We start from the raw sequence: 21,230 nt of genomic DNA on the forward strand, positions 1-21,230 counted from the left end.
GTGATCCATGTCAGATCCCCAATTTCAGGGAAAACTTTCAGTATTTCAAAAATAAGTGTAATCTGGGACTTCCCTGGTGGTCCAGTGGTTAAGACTACACGCTTCCACTGAAGGGGGTGCAGGTTCACTCCCTGGTGGTTGGGGAACTAACATCCTGCATACCATGCAGTGTGGCCCCAAAAACAAAAATGAGATACCACTTCACACTCACTAGCATGACTATATAAAAAATAAAAAATTTTTTAAAAAGTGTAATATTAGCTGTACTTGTCAATACCATTGATCAGTTTAAGGAATTTTCCTTCTATTCCTAATTTGTTAAGAGTTTTTTTTTAATTAGAAATAAGTGTTGCATTTTCATACCTGCTTTTATGAATCTATTGAGAGGATATGGTTTTCTCTTTCACTTAATGTAGCCAATTATATTGCTTGCCTTTTGAATGTTAAACTAACCTTGAATTCCTATAATAATAAATACTGTATAGTTGTGATGTATTATATTTTTTATTGTCTCTGGAGTTGAATTGCTATTTTTTTTGAAATATTTGAGTTTATCTTCATGAGACACTGGCTTATAATATTCTTTTTTTTTAATGTTCTTGTCACTTTTTGGTAAGATAGTTATTCTGAAATCACAAAACAAGTTGAGAATGGTCCCTCATTTTCTGTTCTCTGGTAGAGTTTGTGTAAGATGCCTATTGTTTTCTCTAAATGTTTGGAAGAATTCACCATGGAAGCCAGCTGAGCCTGGAGTTTTATTTTTCGTTTTGTTTTTGCATGAAGGTTTTAAAGTATGAATTTAACTTATTTTCCAGATGTAAGATTATTCATATTTTCTATTTATTCTTGTGTGATTTTTAAAATAAATGTTTTTCTTTGAATTTGTCCATTTCATTAAAGTTAACAAATTTGTTAGCATAAAATTATTCGTAATATCCTCATATTATCTTTTAAATATCTGTAGGATCTGTAGTGATACCCCTTTTTCATATCTGATATTGATAATTTGTTTTTTTCTCTTTTATCTTCTTTGCTTAGTTTTAGATTACTAAATTAATCTTGTTAATCTGTATTTCTAGTTTATTGATTTCTGACATTATGTTTATTTCCTACCTTTTCTTTGCATTTAGTCTGCCATTCTTCTTCTCACTTCTTGAGATGGATATCAGATTATGATTTTTCAAACATCTTTTCTACTAAATGCATTCCAAGGTGTTAATTTCCTCTAAGCAAGTTTCCAACATGTCATATTTCTCTATTTCTATATAAGTAAGATACTATACTCTAACATATTGATTCTAATATTTATATGGAAAGAATCAAAATAACCACAACCAATAATAATTTTAAAATATGGGGCTTCCCTGGTGGCGCAGTGGTTGAGAATCTGCCTGCCAATGCAGGGGACACGGGTTCGAGCCCTGGTCTGGGAGGATCCCACATGCCACGGAGCAACTGGGCCCGTGAGCCATAACTACTGAGCCTGCGCGTCTGGAGCCTGTGCTCCACAACAAGAGAGGCCGCGACAGTGAGAGGCCCGCGCACCGCGATGAAGAGTGGCCCCCACTCGCCACAGCTGGAGAAAGCCCTTGCACAGAAACGAAGACCCAACACAGCCATAAATAAAATAAATAAATAAATTTTTAAAAAAAACAAATCTCATCCTAAAAAAATTAAAAAAAAAAAATGAGGGGCTTGCCCACTATATATAGTGACTTTTCATGAAGCTATTTTGATTAAGATAGTGTAGTATTGCTGCTGTAGATAGACAGATTGATGAATGGATCAGAACATTCATTAGATCATTTAGTTTACAACATTTTCTAATTTGTTATGATTTCTTCTTTTATTCATAAGTTATTTAGAAATTTACTGCTTAATTTCCAAACATTTAGGAATTTTCTAAATATCTTCTTGTTATTGATTTCTAGTTTAATTTCTCTACTGTCAGAGAACATATTTTGTATTATTTTAATACTCTGAAGTTTGCTGAGATCTGATTTATGAACTGGTACCTGGTCTATTTGGTAAATGTCCCATATGAACTTAAAAAGAATGCCTGGTTCTATAATTATTGATGTCAGATTGGTTAGGTTGACTAATGATACTGTTCAAATCTATATCTTTACTGACATATTGTCTGAAATTTTAGAGGATGGAGAAAAATTCCTAGAAAGATATAATGTACCAAAAGCTTCTCAAGAAGAAATACAAAACTTTATTACTACTAATATAATTATAGCATCATAAGTATTAATAAAATTGAGGTAGCAGTTAAAAATTATCTCACAAAGAAAATATCGGACCCAGATGGTTTTACAGGCAAGCTCTATCAAAATTTCAAAAAACTGTTTTACTATAAACTCTTTCTGAAGACAGAAAAGGAAAAACTTGCGAATTCATTTTATAAAGCTAATGTAACTTTGATAATAAAACCAGCCAAAGACAAAATGAGAAAGGAAAGTCATAGACTCAACTCATTTATGAATATAGTTGTGCAAGTCCTAAACAAATTTTAGCAAACTGCATCCAATAGTGTATAACTAAGCTACTGCACCTTGAAAATATTAGGATCATACAAAAGTGAAAAGATATATCACTCACTACATTAACAGGCTAGAGATGAAAAACCATATGATCATCTCAATAGATGCAGAAAAGACATTTGATAAAATTTATTTTCCATTTATGATTTTAAAAAATCAATAGTAAACTAGAAGTAGAACTCCCTTAGCCTGATAAGATAAAGTGTATCTATCAACCAAACTATAACAAATACAACCTCAAATATTGCACTTGCATTAAAATCAGGAAGTTGTGCCCACTACTACCTCTTTTATTCAACATTGTATTCAACGTCCAATAATACAAGAAAAAGAAAAGAAATACATAAGGATTAAAAAGGGGGAAATAAAACTCATTATTTGTAAAAATTATTTCTATTTCTACATTAAAGAAACCAAAAGTATCTACACAAAATTTATAGGAAATAATAGTTTAGCAAAAGTTGCAACATGAGACTAATGTATTATAGTCAGTTACATTTCGTTACTCAAGCAACAACTATAAAGCATAATTCAAAAAGCAACAATGGAGGCTTCCCTGGTGGTGCAGTGGTTAAGAATCCACCTGCCAATGCAGGGGACACAGGTTCGAGCCCTGGTCCGGGAAGATCCCACATGCTGTGGAGCAACTAAGCCCGTGTGCCACAGCTACTGAGCCTGTGCTCTAGAGTCTGCCAGCCACAACTACTGAAGCCTGCACACCTAGAGCCCATGCTCTACAACAACAGAAGCCACCGCAATGAGAATCCCGTGCACCACAACAGAGTAGCTCCCGCTTGCTGCAACTAGAGAAAGCCCACACGCAGCAATGAAGACCCAACGCAGCCAATAAATAAATAAATAAATAATTCTTTTTTAAAAAAAGCAACAATGACACCAGTTATAGTTAGCAACAAAAACTAATGTTTCTGGCAATAAATGTAACAAATCTCCTCTCCCCCACCACTCCAAATTATAAAAATTTTATTCAAGGGGATAAAAGACCAAATATAAATGGAGAGCTATCTCATGTTTATGGATTTGAAGACTATACCATAACAGTACTGATTCCTACCAAATTGATCTATAAATTTAATGTAACTTCAGAAAATTTAACTAACATATTGATTCTAATATTTATATGGAAGGGTCAAAATAGCCAAGACCAATAATAATTAGAAGAATAAGAGAGGCTGGACCTACTATATATAATGAATTTTTATAAAGCTTTTGATTAAGATAGTGTACTGTTGGTGCTGGTATAGACAAATTGGTGAATGGATCAAAATTGAGAGGTCAGAGAGACCTTCAAGATGGCAGAGGAGTAAGACATGGAGATCTTCCTCCCCACAAATACGTCACAAATACATCTACACGTGGAACAACTACAGAACACCTACTGAACGCTGGCAGAAGACCTCAGACTTCCCAAAAGGCAAGAAACTCCCAACGTACCTGGATAGGGAAAAGAAAAAAGAAAAAACAGAGACAAAAGAATAGGGGCAGGACCTGCACCTCTGGGAGGGAGCTGTGAGAGAGGAAAAGTTTCCACACACTAGGAAACCCCTTCACTGGTGGAGACGGGGTGGGGGGGGGTGGCGGGGGGGAAGCTTCGGAGCCACGGAGGAGAGCACAGCACAGCAACAGGGGTGCAAAGGGCAAAGCAGAGAGACTCCCGCACAGAGGATCACTGCCGACCAGCACTCACCAGCCTGAGAGGCTTGTCTGCTCACCTGCTGGGGCGGGTGGGGGATGGGAGCTGAGGCTTGGGCTTTGGAGGTCAGATCCCAGGGAGAGGACGGGGGTTGGCTGTGTGAACACAGACTGAAGGAGGCTAGTGTGCCACAGCTAGCTGGGAGGGAGTCCAGGAAAAGTCTGGACCTGCCTAAGAGGCAAGAGACCATTGTTTTGGGGTGCACGAGGAGAGGGGATTCAGAGCACCGCCTAAATGAGCTCCGGAGACGGGAGCGAACCGCAGCTATCAGCACGGACACCAGAGACAGGCATGAAATGCTAAGGCTGCTGCTGCAGCCACCAAGAAGCCTGTGTGCAAGCACAGGTCACTCTCCACACCTCCCCTCCCGGGAGCCTGTGCAGCCCACCACTGCCAGAGTCCCATGATCCAGGGACAACTTCCCCGGGAGAACACACGGCATGCCTCAGGCTGGTGCAACATCACGCTGGCCTCTGCCACCACAGGCTTGCCCCGCATTCCTTACCCCTCTCTCCCCCCAGCGTGAGTGAGCCAGAGCCCCCTAATTAGCTGCTCCTTTAACCCCATCCTGGCTGGGTCAGGAACAGACGCCCTCAGGTGACCAACATGTGGAGGTGGGGCCAAATGCAAAGCTGAACCCCAGGAGCTGTGTGAACAAAGAAGAGAAAGGGAAATCTCTCCCAGCAGCCTCAGGAGCAGTGGATTAAATCTCCACAGTCAAGTTGATATACCCTGCATCTGTGGAATACCTGAATAAACAAAGAATCATCCCAAAATTGAGGCAGTAGACTTTGGGAGCAACTGTAGACTTGGTGTTTGCTTTCTGCATCTAATTTGTTTCTGGTTTTATGTTTATCTTAGTTTAGTAATTAGAGTTTATTATCATTGCTAGATTTCTTTATTGATTTGGTTGCTCTCTTTTTTAAAAAATATATATAGATATATGTATATATATATTTTTTCCTTTTTCTCCTTTTGTGAGTGTGTATGTGTATGCTTCTTTATGTGATTCTGTCTGTATAGCTTTGCTTTTACCATTTGTCCTAGGGTTCTGTCTGTCCGTTTTTTGGGGGGTTTTTTTTAGTATAGTCTTTAGCACTTGTTATCATTGGTGGATTTGTTTTTTGGTTTGGTTGCTCTCTTCTTTCTTTTCATTATGACTTTTTAATTTTTTTATTTTTAATAATTTTTTTATTTTAATAACTTTATTTTATTTTATTTTACTTTTTTTCTTTCTTTTTTTCTCCCTTTTTTTCTGAGCCCTGTGGCTGACAGGGTCTTCGTGCTCTGGCCGGGTGTCAGGCCTGTGCCTCTGAGGTGGGAGAGCTGAGTTCAGGACATTGGTCCACCAGAGACCTCCCGGCTCCACGAAGTATCAAATGGAGAAAGCTCTCCCAGAGATCTCCATCTCAACACTAAGACCCAGCTCCACTCAACGACCAGCAAGCTACAGTGCTGGACACCCTATGCCAAACAATTAGCAAGACAGGAACACAACTCCACCCCTTAGCAGAGAGGCTGCCTAAAATCATAATAAGGTCACAGACACCCCAAAACACACCACCAGATGTGGTCCTGCCCACCAGAAAGACAAGATCCAGCCTCATCCACCAAAACACAGACAGAGGCCTACACAACCCACTGAACCAATCTTAGCCACTGGGGGCAGACACCAAAAACAACGGGAACTATGATCCTGCAGCCTGCAAAAAGGAGACCCCAAACACAGTAAGTTAAGCAAAATGAGAACACAGAGAAATACGCAGCAGATGATGGAGCAAGGTAAAAACCAACCAGATCAAACAAATGAAGAGGAAATAGGCAGCCTACCTGAAAAAGAATTCAGAGTAATGATAGTAAAGATGATCGAAAATCTTGGAAATAGAATGGAGAAAAGACAAGAAACATTTAACAATGACCTAGAAGAACTAAAGAGCAAACCAACAATGATGAGCAACACAATAAATGAAATTAAAAATTCTCTGCAAGGAATCAATAGCAGAATAACTGAGGCAGAAGAACGGATAAGTGACCTGGAAGATAAAATAATGGAAATAACTACCGCAGAGCAGAATAAAGAAAAAAGAATCAAAAGAATTGAGGACAGTCTCAGAGATCTCTGGGGCCACATTAAATGCACCATTCGAATTATAGGGGTCCCAGAAGAAGAAGAGAAAAAGAAAGGGACTGAGAAAAAATTTGAAGAGATTATAGTTGAAAACTTCCCTAATATGGGAAAGGAAATAGTCAATCAAGTCCAGGAAGCGCAGAGAGTCCCATACAGGATAAATCCAAGGAGAAACATGCCAAGACACATATTAATCAAACTATCAAAAATTAAATACAAAGAAAAAATATTAAAAGCAGCAAGGGAAAAACAACAAATAACATACAAGGTAATCCCCATATGGTTAACAGCTGATCCTTCAGCAGAAACTCTGAAAGCCAGAAGGGAGTGGCAGGGCATATTTAAAGTGATGAAAGGGAAAAATCTACAACCAAGATTACTCTACCCAGCAAGGATCTCATTCAGATTCGACGGAGAAATTAAAACCTTTACAGGCAAGCAAAAGCTAAGAGAATTCACCACCAAACCAGCTTTATAACAAATGCTAAAGGAACTTCTCTAGGCAGGAAACACAAGAGAAGGAAAAGACCTACAATAACAAACCCAAAACAATTAAGAAAATGGTAATAGGAACATACATATCAATAACTACCTTAAATGTAAATGGATTAAATGCTCCAACCAAAAGACATAGACTGGCTGAATGGATACAAAAACAAGACCTGTATATATGCTGTCTACAAGAGACCCACTTCAGACCTAGGAACACATACAGTCTGAAAGTGAGGGGATGGAAAAAGATATCCCATGCAAATGGGAATCAAAAGAAAGCTGGAGTAGCAATTCTCATATCAGAAAAAACAGACTTTAAAATAAAGACTATTACAGGAGACAAAGAAGGACACTACATAATGATCAAGGGATCAATCCAAGAAGAAGATATAACAATTGTAAATATTTATGCACCCAACATAGGAGCCACCTCAGTACATAAGGCAAATGCTAACAGCCATAAAAGGGGAAATTGACAGTAACACAATCATAGTGGGGGACTTTAACACCCCTCTTTCCCTAGTGCACAGATCATCCAAAATGAAAATAAGTAAGGAAACACAAGCTTTAAATGGTACATTAAACAAGATGGACTTAATTGATATTTATAGGACGATCCAAAAACAACAGAATACACTTTCTTCTCAAGTGCTCATGGAACATTCTCCAGGATAGATCATATCTTGGGTCACAAATCAAGCCTTGGTAAATTTAAGAAAATTGAAATCATGTCAAGTACCTTTTCCAACCATAACGCTCGGAGACTAGATATCAATTACAGGAAAGAATCTGTAAAAAATACAAACACATGCAAGCTAAACAATACATTACTAAATAACCAAGAGATCACTGAAGAAATCAAAGAGGAAATCAAAAAATACCAGGAAACAAATGACAGTGAAAACACGATGACCCAAACATATGGGATGCAGCAAAAGAAGTTCTAAGAGGGAAGTTTATAGCAAGACAATGCTACCTCAAGAAACAAGAAATACCTGAAATAAACAAACTAACCTTACACCTAAAGCAATTGAGAAAGAACAAAAAACCCCCAAAGTTAGCAGAAGGAAAGAAATCATAAGATCAGATCAGAAATAAATGAAAAAGAAATGAAGGAAATGACAGCAAAGATCAATTAAATTAAAAGATGGTTCTTTGCGAAGATAAGCAAAATTGATTAACCATTAGCCAGACTCATCAAGAAAAAAAGGGAGAAGACTCAAATCAATAGAATTAGAAATGAAAAAGGAGAAGTAACAACTGACACTGCAGAAATACAAAGGATCATGAGAGATTACTACAAGTAACTATATGCCAATAAAATGGACAACGTGGAAGAAAAATGGACAAATTCTTAGAAAAGCACAACCTTCCGAGACTGAAACAGGAAGAAATAGAAAATATAAACAGACCAATCACAAGCACTGAAATTGAAACTGTGATTAAAAGTCTTGCAACAAACAAAAGACCAGGACCAGATGGCTTCACAGGCAAATTCTATCAAGCATTTAGAGAAGAACTAACACCTCTCCTTCTCAAAATCTTCCAAAATATAGCAGAGGGAAGAACACTCCCAAACTCATTCTACGAGGCCACCATTACCCTGATACCAAAGCCAGACAAAGATGTCACAAAAAAAGAAAACTACAGGCCAATATCACTGATGAACATAGATGCAAAAATCCTCAACAAAATACTAGCAAAAAGAGTCGAACAACACATTAAAATGATCATACACCATGATCAAGTGGGGTTTATCCCAGGAATGCAAGGATTCTTCAATATATGCAAATCAATCAATGTGATACAACATATTAACAAACTGAAGGAGAAAAACCATATGATGATCTCAATAGTTGCAGAAAAAGCTTTTGACAAAATTCAACACCCATTTATGATAAAAACCCTCCAGAAAGTAGGCATAGAGGGAACTTTCCTCAACATAATAAAGACCATATATGACAAACCCATAGCCAACATCATTCTCAATGGTGAAAAACTGAAACCGTTTCCACTAAGATCAGGAACAAGACAAGGCTGCCCACTCTCACCACTATTATTCAACATAGTTTTGGAAGTTTTAGCCACAGCAATCAGAGAAGAAAAAGAAATAAAAGGAATCCAAATTGGAAAAGAAGAAGTAAAGCTGTCACTGTTTGCAGATGACATGATACTATACATAGAGAATCCTAAAGACTCTACCAGAAAACTACTAGAGCTAATCAATGAGTCTGGTAGAGTTGCAGGATACAAAATTAATGCACAGAAATCTCTTACATTCCTATACACTAGTGATGAAAACTCTGAAAGAGAAATTAAGGGAACACTCCCATTTACCATTGCAACAAACTGAATAAAATACCTAGGAATAAACCTACCTAAGGAGACAAAAGACCTGTATGCAGAAAACTATAAGACACTGATGAAAAAAATTAAAGATGATACAAACAGATGGAGAGATATACCGTGTGCTTGGATTGGAAGAATCAACATTGTGAAAATGACTATACTACCCAAAGCAATCTACAGATTCAATGCAATCCCTATCAAATTACCAATGGCATTTTTCACAGAACTAGAACAAAAAATTTCACAATTTGTATGGAAACACAAAAGACCCCGAATAGCCAAAGCAATCTTGAGAAAGAAAAATGGAGCTGGAGGAATCAGGCTCCCGGACTTCAGACTATACTACAAAGCTGCAGTAATCAAGACAGTATGGTACTGGCACAAAAACAGAAATATAGATCAATGGAACAGGATAGAAAGTCCAGAGATAAACCCATGCACATATGGTCACCTTATTTTTGATAAAGGAGGCAAGAATATACAATGGAGAAAAGACAGCCTGTTCAGTAAGTGGTGCTGGGAAAACTGGACAGCTACATGTAAAAGAATGAAATTAGAACACTCCCTAACACCATACACAAAAGTAAATTCAAAATGGATTAAAGACCTAAATGTAAGGCCAGACACTATAAAACTCTTAGAGGAAAACATAGGCAGAACACTCTATGACATAAATCACAGCAAGATCCTTTTTGACCCACCTCCTAGAGTAAGGGAAATAAAAACAAAAATAAACAAATAGGACCTAATGAAACTTAAAAGCTTTTGCACAGCAAAGGAAACCATAGACAAGACAGAAAGACAACCCTCAGAATGGGAGAAAATATTTGCAAATGAAGCAACTGACAAAGGATTAATCTCCAAAATTTACAAGCAGCTCATGCAGCTCAATATCAAAAAAACAAACAACCCAATCCAAAAATGGGTGGAAGACCTAAATAGACATTTCTCCAAAGAAGATATACAGATTGCCAACAAACACATGAAAGGATGCTCAACATCACTAATCATTAGAGAAATGCAGATCAAAACTACAATGAGGTATCACCTCACACCAGTCAGAATGGCCATCATCAAAAAATCTACAAACAATAAATGCTGGAGAGGGTGTGGAGAAAAGGGAACCCTCCTACAATGTTGGTGGGAATGTAAATTGATACAGCCACTATGGAGAACAGTATGGAGGTTCCTTAAAAAAGTAAAAATAGAACTACCATATGACCCAGTAATCCCACTACTGGGCATATACCCTGAGAAAACCATAATTCAAAAAGAGTCATGTACCACAATGTTCATTGCAGCTCTATTTACAATAGCCAGGATGTGGAAGCAACTTAAGCGTCCATCGACAGATGAATGGATAAAGAAGATGTGGCACATATATACAATGGAATATTACTCACCCATAAAAAGAAACGAAATTGAGTTATTTGTAGTGAGGTGGATGGACCTAGAGTCTGTCAGACAGAGTGAAGTAAGTCAGAAAGAGAAAAGCAAATACCATATGCTAACACATAAATATGGAATCTAAAAAAAAAAAAAAAGCTTCTGAAGAACCTAGGGGCAGGATAGGAATAAAGACACAGACGTAGAGAATGGACTTGAGTCCATGGAGAGGGGGAAGGGTAAGCTGGGACGAAGTGAGAGAGTGACATGGACATATATACACTACCAATTGTAAAGTAGATAGCTAGTGGGAAGCAGCTGCACAGCACAGGGAGATCAGCTTGGTGCTTTGTGACCACCTAGAGGGGTAGAATAGGGATGATGGGAGGGAGACGCAAGAGGGAGGAAGTATGGGTATATATGTATATGTATAGCTGATTCACTTTGTTATAAAGCAGTAACTAACACACCATTGTAAAGCTGTTATACTCCAATAAAGATGTTAAAAAAAATATGTTAAAAAAAAAGAAAAAAAGTTGAGAGGTCAGAAACAAAGTCTCTCTTTCTTTGTCTCCCTGTCTCTTTCTGGGTCCGTGTGTGTGTGTGTGTGTGTGTGTGTGTGTGTGTGTGTGTGTGTAACTCTTAACTATGATGTGGCAGACCACTAGAGGGAAAAAGTGGCTTTGTTAAATAGAAATCTGAAAATTTTGTTACTCATATTGAAAAAATCAAGTTGGAATTCTATCTCACCTCTTATACAGTTAGCAGCTCCTGGTTGATTAAGGACCTAAATATCAAAAGCAAAACTTAAAAACTAGAACAATATATATGAATGTCTTTCATGCTTTTGTAAAGAATAATTTCTTAAACATGACATACAAAGTGCTAATGATAAAATAATTAATAAAATCTATTATGTCAAAATTAATAATTGCTGTTCATCAGTAACAGCTTAAGGAAAGTGAAATGACAAGCTCTAAACCAAAGGATTTTTGCTATACACATAACTAACAAAGGTCTAGCATTCAAAATATATAGAGAACCACTATAAATCATTAAGAAAAAGACAATCTAATAGAAAAAAATGAACAAAAGGCATGTGCTCACTTCATTAGCGTTTAGAGAAATGTACATCAAGACTATAGTGAGATACCACTTACTCATTTTATACCTATCCAATTGACAAAAATTTAAAAGTCAGACAAAACCAAGTGTTGGAAAGAATATGAGTCAATAGACTGTCTAATAAACTGCTGGGAGTGGGTGGGGAGTGAGAATTTGCTACAGCCACTTAGAAAAAATTTCTGAGCACGTTGTGAAATTGAATATTTGAAAAAAATTACAACCCATAAATTCCATTCAGAGTACCTCTTGCATGTATGTAGTTAGCTACAAGCAATCTTAGAGAATTATTTCAGTCTGTAGAAAGTTGTGATCTAGTTTTCAGCTCTGAAGATGTTTTTCTATCCAAAATATTATGTCTAGGCAGCCTTCCTGATTCACATCAGTTGTATATGCAGATTAAAACTACACCATAGGGCTTCCCTGGTGGCACAGTGGTTGAGAATCTGCCTGCCAATGCAGGGGACACGGGTTCGAGCCCTGGTCTGGGAAGATCCCACATGCCGCGGAGCAACTGGGCCCGTGAGCCACAACTACTGAGCCTGAGCGTCTGGAGCCTCTGCTCCGCAACAAGAGAGGCCGCGATAGTGACAGGCCCGCGCACCGCGATGAAGAGTGGCTCCCACTCGCCGCAACTGGAGAAAGCCCTCACACAGAAACAAAGACCCAACACAGCCAGAAATAAACATAATAAATAAATAATAAAAATTTAAAAAAAAAAAAAAAAAAAAACTACACCATAGGTAAGGAGGTTCATCAAAGAATGTGTGTTGTTGTCCTCAGAAAGAACCTTTTACTGAGGCTGAAATAAGATGGGTAAGTAATGCTGGAATAAAATATGAATAGGTAATAAATAATAGCAATATTAGGTGGTCACCATTATTAGGTACGTAATATTTATCAAGCTCTTTGGTCTTCAGTTAATGAATATTACTTCATTTAATCATCACAAAGCCTCAGATGTAGGTACCATTCTTTTATTTATTTATGTATTTATGGCTGCATTGGGTCTTCGTTGCTGTGCGCAGGCTTTCTCTAGTTGCGGTGAGCGGGAGCTACTCTTCGTTGAAGTGCACGGGCTTCTCATTGCAGTGGCTTCTCTTGTTGCGAAGCACGAGCTCTAGGTGTGCGGGCTTCAGTAGGTGTGGCTTGCAGGCTTCAGAGCACAGGCTCAGTAGTTGTGACACAGAGGCTTAGTTGCTCCACGGCATGTGAGATCTTCCTGGACCAGGGGATCGAACCCATGTCCCCTGCATTGGCAGGCAGATTCTCAACCACTGCACCACCAGGGAAGTCCCGTAGGTACCATTCTTTTTTTTTTTTTTTTTAATTTATTTATTTTTTGGCTGTGTTGGGTCTTCGTTTCTGTGCGAGGGCTTTCTCTAGTTGCGGCAAGCGGGGGCCACTCTTCATCGCAGTGCGCAGGCCTCTCGCTATCGCGGCCTCTCTTGTTGCGGAGCACAGGCTCCAGACGCGCAGGCTCAGTAGTTGTGGCTCACGGGCCTAGTTGCTCCGCGGCATGTGGGATCTTCCCAGACCAGGGCTCGAACCCGTGTCCCCTGCATTAGCAGGCAGATTCTCAACCACTGCACCACCAGGGAAGCCCGGTACCATTCTTAATCTCATTTTTCAGATGGAAGATGGTGAGTCATTGAGAAGTGAAATAAATTCCACAACTTCTTATATGTGTAAGTTGTGAAGCTGGGATTTAAACAAAGACTCTCTTGACTCCAGCATCTGTGATATGGCAATATAGAAGCTATTGTCTGTTGGATGTAAAATCAATTTTTCTTAACTTTGCAGAGAGAACGACTCTGATTCATGGCTAACGCAGTGGTTTTGTTGTCTCCAGATGCTTCATACTGTTGCTCAGAAAGTAATGGTGTATGTCTATCTCCACTAATGAAAAACTAAAATTATGTGTTAGATTTGTAATATTTCAGTAGCATTATCTTACAGATGAACAGCAATATATGTAGTTATCAACGTGATATATGTGTATACATACATTAATATGATCTGAAAACATTTAAAATTATGCTGAGAGATATAACTGCCTTGTTTTTCTCTAGTTGTGAGACTTCTTATCAAATAGACATAATGAAGAATGTCTAGTTAAATATGTTTTCAAAAATTTGGATGAAAGGTTATTTAAGAGCCCAGTTTATTTCAAAATTAATATTATTAAGGGTTGATTTGAGGCTAGGTCATATATCTGATCTGAGGAATTAATTGATGTATGTTTTGACTTTCTGTTCTTTTGATAGAAGGCAAATGAGCCCATTTATGTGTTGTCCAAAAGTTATTTGATTTCCACTAAAGAGGCAGAATATTATAGTGGAAAGTTCTGAGATGAAAGTTTAATTACCTGGGATCTAAACCCAAATTGACAGTTACTATGTGAACTCTAGTGGGTGTGATCTTGGGAAAGTTACTTAATCCAGTTAGTTCTTCCTCATGTGTCAAAAATACAGATAATAATAAATACCTTGCTACAATATTGAAAGCAATAAATAAATAACACAAGAAAGCATCCATGGTAGATTGCCTGATATAGAAATTGCATTTATTTTCCTTGGGCAAAGTCAGTTACATATTTGGCTTTAGTTTTGTAAATCTTAATAATGCTAATAGCATATACCAATACATATACCAGCCAGTGTTCTAAGTGTGTTACATGCATATATTAATTCATAACAACTTTATGAGGTAGACACAAAGAGATTAAACAACTTATCTAAGGTTACTCAGCTAAGAAATGGGGAAGTCTTGATTGGAATCTCAGCAGTCTGGTTCCAGAGCCTGTGTTTTTTAACCACTACACTATACTGTCTTTCTAGAGGAAGGGGTTGTAGGGTGTATCAGTTATTTATTGCCTGTTATGTTGCATAATAAATAGTCACAAAACCTCAGGGGCATAGAACAATAGTATTTATTGGTCACATGTTGAAATGGTTGTTAGGCAAATCTGTTGATCTTGGCTGGGCTCCCTCATGTGGCTGGGGGTTGGCTTGCTATGGGCCTTGGCTGGACCTGGACAGTTTGCCTCTGCTCCAAGTGTCTCTCATCCTGCAGCAGACTAGTCTGGGAATATTCTCATGATGAATGGCAGAGACAAAAGAGCAAAATGGAAACACACAAGTGCTTTTTCAAGTCTCTGCTGTGTCATGTCTGCTAAAACAAATTACATGGCTGACCCCGGAGTCAAAGTGGGAAGACATTACAAAGTTACATTAAAAAGGTTATGGATATAGGAATGTGTCACTTGACACATTGAAGTTGTTTTGTAATATACTGCAAATGCCAAGGTCTAGGGTTCTAAAATTCTTGTATATTAGGGATGATTTCTAAAAGAGGACCTCTGTCAGAAACAGTATTTCTGACAATTAAATAGAAAACTCTGAAAACACGCACATGTGAACACACACATCCATGCACACACATACACAAACACATAAATTTATAGAAAATAGGCAGAAACTTCTTCCGGGAATACTTAGTTCAGTTTATAATCCCAAGGTAGTGATGGTGACGATGATGATAATAGCTAACCTTTATGAGCTTGCTGTGTGCCAAGCACTGTTCTCAACACTTCACGTATAGTAACTCCCTTAATCTTTCCAACAACCCTATTAAATAGGTACTATTAATAGTTTCTGTTTTACAGGTAGAGAAACTGAGAGATTTAGTAATTTCCCAGAGTCACAAACCTTTTTTATAAGATCTCCACACAAAGTAACTTTTGAAAAGCTTCTTATTTTTTTTTTATTGAATTATATCCAGACCTCTTTTCCATAGATTTGAAGGTCTTCTGTAATCTGGCCCTACCCAATTTAATTATCTGTAACTTCCATTGCTAGAAAATATAATTTTAGACAATTAAGAGTCTAAGATTTTGTAGATGGGTTGCATGCATTGGAGGGAGCTGAACTGGGTGCTTTAGAGATTTATTCCAGTTTCAAGAATATGTGATTCTGAGTCCCTCTGTGTATTTCCTCATATGCATGTTCAACTTTAAAAAGTGTTGCAAGGATCTTTCATGTGAATAACTAAACTTATTTCTAAGGGATTAAGTGTAAACTAAGGCTATTTTATTCTTCTCCAAAAGTAGAGTCCTTTGCTTTGATTTTTTTTTTTTTCTTACTCAGCAAACAGAGATCTCTGTACTGATTTAGAGCTTTCTTAAAAATAAAATTCTGTTTGATTTGGCCACTTGATCAGAAAGACCAGATGTAAGTCTTTCAGAGATATGGTGTAAATGACATAAATATATGTCAATGAAATGAACATTTCTAATTCCACTGTGCTCCTGTTTCAGATGTTTGAATGTTGAGAGGTACATATCCATTTCCTGTGTTTTGAGATCATTTGCTGAATAAATTCTTATTTTATTCAATAGGCGGCTTTTCAGAAAAGGGGTGTGAATGGAGCTCTGAAGAGGAAGAGCCAGTGAAAAAGGCAGGACCAGTCCAAGTCCTCATTGTCAGAGATGACCATTCCTTTGAATTAGATGAAACTGCACTAAATCGGATCCTTCTCTCAGAGGCTATCAGGGACAAGGAGGTCGTTGCTGTATCTGTTGCTGGAGCATTTAGAAAAGGAAAATCATTCCTGATGGACTTCATGTTGAGATACATGTATAAGCAGGTAGGGAAGAGGTGCTTTGAAAAGTTTTCTGATTTCTGTGCTTTCATGACTTTGTGTTTTTATTTAGTAGTAGTGTCCAATATTTCCATTATTATGTTCCCTAAAGATGAACTAGTTTAAAAATGCTATTGTGTAACCATTCCAACTTTGGTGCTTTTGGCACCAAACTATATAGGCCACTTTTGTCTGAAGCCACTTTGCTACATTTCCCTTAGAACATAACATTTTTTAAACTCTTTTGAAAATAGACAAGTACAGTGATATGGTTATAAACTTTACATCTTAAATAGTGTTTAAAATGTCAAATAACTTTTGTCATAATTTTTATTATAATCATTTCCCCCCCAACATTTACTATGACATTTTTCATGCATGCAGCAGACTTAAAAGAATTTTACAGTAGACACCTGGATATGCACTACCTAGATTCTACCATTAACATTAATATTCTTGCTTTATCACATGTGTCTCCAGCTATTCTTCCCTGTTTCAATCCATTGCTCCATCTTATTTTTTGGTTCATTTCTAAGTAAATTGTTGACTTCAGTATGCTTCCCTATAAATATTTCAATATACATCATTATTATATATTTCAGTATTTATTTAGTTTTTTTCTTTTGTTGTAAAATTTACATATAGTTACATGCACCAGTATGAAGTGTACATTTGCTTTTTTTGGAAAATGTAAATACCTGGGTAGCCCCAAAACCTATCAAGTGTATCTTGCTGTTATCCCACAAAGTTCTGTTATCTTTTCCCGCTCAGTCTCACCCTTAACCCACCCCCAAAGGCAACCAACAGTGTCATAACATTCGAGACAATAGTGTGGCATAGAAAGGAGACTTTAAGGGGCCTAGGATCAACCAAAAGCAGAAGAATAAATAGGAGATTAGAGTTGGGGAACAGAAGGTTAGGAGTAGAGAGCATACCAGTATTTTTTTTCTACACTTTTACCCTTAGTAATTCGGATGCCAATATGGATGTTGAGGCAGAATAGACATACTACCCAAAGAAACTTTGTATTATGCATTTATATCATAATTATCCATTTTAGATTGATCTTTTATAGGTAGGGTATTTTTGAACAACTTGGTAATGTTAACTTTAACATCTTCTATCTCTAGCCTCAGTCCAAACAAATCAAGAACAGAACAACCAAAATACTTCCAGGCTTTGAAAGCAAACAAAATTCTTACCACTTTCTATTTCTATCATACCAACATTAGTACACTACTTAACGTAGGTGGGAAAATTGAGTGAACAAAATTAGTATACTTTCCATTCTTTGGGATTATATAGCTTTAGGCATATTCATAATTTTAACTGTGCGATAAACATTAGAATGAAATACTCAATAACACTTGTCATGTTGCTTATGTTAAATAACATTTGCTCAGATTAAAGTGTAACAGATTTGTTTTTTTTTTTACTAGGTGCTTCTCCTCCTGCTGTTCGCTCCCTCCTCCCCCAACAGCAAAACATTTGTGTATATTATTATTGTATATATCCTGACATAATACGCTCTCTTATACCTTTATTTCTTTGTTTCTGGAATGCCCTCCCTGAGTTTGCTCACCTGGAAAATTCCTAAACGTCCTTCAAGTCTTAGCTCTAATATCACTTCTCCTATGAAGTCTTAACTGACCAAGAGTTAGTTGTTTCTTTTCCTGTGCTTCCATTTATATCTAGTATACACGCCCATTTTGGCATGCATATAGTGCCTCATAATGGTTTGTTAGCACGTCTGTCCCCCTGTTAGGCTGTGAGCTTCCTCTTTTCTGGAATGATATCTTTGTATCCCCAGGATGTAGCATAAAATGTGACAGATGGTTGCTCCTTCATAATTATTTTTTGGATGAGTAAATAAAGTAAGTGTATCAATATAATAGATGTGCATACGTTGTTTCCTTTTGTCTAGAGTTGGGGAGGGATACAAACTGGTATGGATGAGTGGAAGAACCTGTACTACATATCTAGTTCAATATCATAGACTTTCTTAATTTATAGGAATCAGTTGATTGGGTTGGAGATTACAATGAACCATTGACTGGCTTCTCGTGGAGAGGTGGATCTGAACGAGAGACCACGGGAATCCAGATATGGAGTGAAGTCTTCCTTATCAATAAACCTGACGGTAAAAAGGTATGGTGTGAACTTCTTAAAGAAAATTGAGTTTTCACTTGCCAACAGTTACCACTTTTCAGGGTCCTCCAAAATGCTCTTTTGAAAACTAATTTTGACCATTTGACATGAAGTTTAAAAGGGCAGTGGGTAGCGTCCTATTTCATGTTCCCAGTTTCCCTTTCTACTGATCACAGTAGGCAAAATCATAGGGACAATAGAACAGCAGATCAGCTAGCTAACATCCATATTTTGTTTCAGTGCTATTTCTGTTATGTTGAATTACCAGTGAAAATTAATCATTACAGTAGTCAGCAGCTAATTAATATTTTTATTTTCTGTGGCATTCATGGCACATGTGAAAAATTACCTATTAAGTATTCATTGCTAATGGTTTGCTTTAGTTCTTATGGTGTTAACTTTGTAGTAACCCTAATACCCTGCATGTTCTATAAAATACCAATAATGTACTCTACTTGCCTATAGGTTGCAGTGCTATTGATGGATACTCAGGGAACCTTTGATAGTCAGTCAACTTTGAGAGATTCGGCCACAGTATTTGCCCTTAGCACAATGATCAGCTCAATACAGGTATGGAATAAAATAAATCCATTTTGATGGATGTTTCTTTAAATAAAAATTATGAATATATGTATTTCTATATACATGTGGTAGTGAGACAAACAACAGAAATGGTAAATTATATAATATTATTTGACTCAATTAGCATACCAGTTCTTATGATTTCCTTAAGAGTGGAATTGTTTTATTACTGTAATCTAATTTCTGATCAGTTTTCAAATTGCCTGCTTTAGTCAGAAAATGTTATATTATCTTATTGATAATTTTTTCTATTTCAAGCCTACAGTAAAGTCAATAATATTAAATCTTAAAATGTATGTAGATGCACTGAGACTACCTATTATTAGTTACAGTTAATGAAGTAAGATTTATAAATGCAAATTTTGTTTTACATAGCCAGTAGAAACATTTCTAAATGTAAAAACATTTATATATGTTCACAACTTTTTGTAGTATCTTAATGTGCATTTAGGAAAGTAAATGTCTTTCTTTCCTTTTCTCTCTCTCTTTTTTAAGTATTGTTTTTGAAGTTATTGTGTGCTTTATAAGTTGTCCTGAAAGTCCTTGAGGGTTTTACTATGATCACAGAACACATAGCATAAAAATTTTAAGACAATTTTTAGATTTTCTATTCACTGGAAAGAGCGAGAAGAGACAGTAACCAAGAAGCAGACCATCAAAGAAAGGTAAAATAGTTTTAAAAGGTAGGAAAGGCAAAGTGGTTAGGATGAGTAAGTCAAAGCTGAAATTATAAGTATGTGGGGAGAATGGAGCTAGTGAACCGGCAACCAGGGCATTATGTGTAGTTAGGACAATGAAAGGATGGATAGAAGGAAGACTGAATTTTTTTGTAAAGGACTTTAAAATAAGTCATGATTATAACCTATGATTGCCTAGCTTTTTAAAAAAATTATTATATAAGTTTCAGGTGTATAGCATTATATATAGTTCAGCATCTGTATACAGTGATCACCACCACAAGTCTAGATACTACCCATCACTATACAGTTACCCCCTTCATCCATTTTTCCCAGCCCTCACCCCCCCTTCTCCCCAGGTAACCACTAATCTGATCTCTATGAGTTCATTTTTATTTTATTTTATTTGTTCATTTTGTTTTTGTTTTTAGATTCCACTTATGAGTAAAATCACATGGTATTTGTCTTTATCCATGTGACCTATTTCACTTAGCATAATACCATCAAGGTCCATCCATGTTGTCACAAAGTCTGGATTTCCTTCTTTTCTATGGCCAAGTAGTATTCCAGTGTGTGTTTTGTGTGTGTGTGTGTGTGTGTGTGTGTGTGTGTGTGTGTGTGTGTTACATCTTCATTATCCATTGATCCATTGTTGGATGCTGAAGGTGTTTCCATATCTTGGCTGTTGTAAATAATGATGCATTGAACATAGGGGTGCATATATCCTTTTGAATATTGTTTTCATGCTCTTCAGGTAAATACCCAGATGTGGAATTGCTGGGTCATATGGTAGTTCTGTTCTTAACTTTTTGAAGAATCTCCATACTGTTTTCCCTAGTGGCTGCACAAATTAACAATCCCACCAACAGTGTATGAGGGTTCCCTTTTCTCCACATCCTCTCCAACATGTATTATTTCTTATCTTTTCAATAATAGCCATTCTAACAGGTGGGAGGTGGTATCTCATTGTGGTTTGTTTTGCATTTCCCTGATAATTAATGATGTTGAACATCTTTTCTTGTGCCTGTTGGCTATCTGTATGTCTTCTTTTGAAAAATGTCTATTCAGATCCTCTGCCCATTTTTTAATTGGGTTGTTTGTTTTTTTGATGCTGAGTTGTATGAGTTCTTTATATATTTTGGATATTAGCCCCTTATTGGACATATGATTTGCAAATATCTTCTCCCATTCAGTAGGTTGCCTTTACATTTTAATGATGGTTTCCTTCACTCTGCAAAAGCTTTTCGGTTTGATACAGTCCCATTTGTTTATTTTAGCTTTTGTTTCCCTTGCCTTTCAAATCAGATCCACAAAAGCATCACTAAGACAGATGCCAGTGAGGTTACCACCTATGTTTTCTTCTAGGAATTTTATGGTTTCAGGTCTTACATTCAAGTCTTTAATCCACTTTGAGTTAATTTTTGTGTATGGTGTAAGATAGTGGTCTT

The 21,230-nt window shown here is 36.9% G+C and overlaps 1 protein-coding gene across 3 annotated transcripts in view; it reads left to right on the forward strand.

Moving 5' to 3' along the window:
- The window catches only part of ATL1 (atlastin GTPase 1), an 87,604-nt gene that overhangs the window by 33,430 nt on the left and 32,944 nt on the right, over window positions 1-21,230 (forward strand). For all 3 annotated transcript variants that reach the window (XM_059914197.1, XM_059914198.1, XM_059914199.1), the window contains exons 3-5: window positions 16,134-16,381; window positions 18,389-18,523; window positions 18,989-19,093. In XM_059914197.1, coding sequence (XP_059770180.1) covers window positions 16,134-16,381; window positions 18,389-18,523; window positions 18,989-19,093 — 488 coding nt within the window. The remainder of the gene's footprint in view (window positions 1-16,133; window positions 16,382-18,388; window positions 18,524-18,988; window positions 19,094-21,230) is intronic.

This window comes from Balaenoptera ricei, chromosome 2 (genome assembly GCF_028023285.1).
Source record: "Balaenoptera ricei isolate mBalRic1 chromosome 2, mBalRic1.hap2, whole genome shotgun sequence".
Taxonomy (NCBI): Eukaryota; Metazoa; Chordata; class Mammalia; order Artiodactyla; family Balaenopteridae; genus Balaenoptera; species Balaenoptera ricei.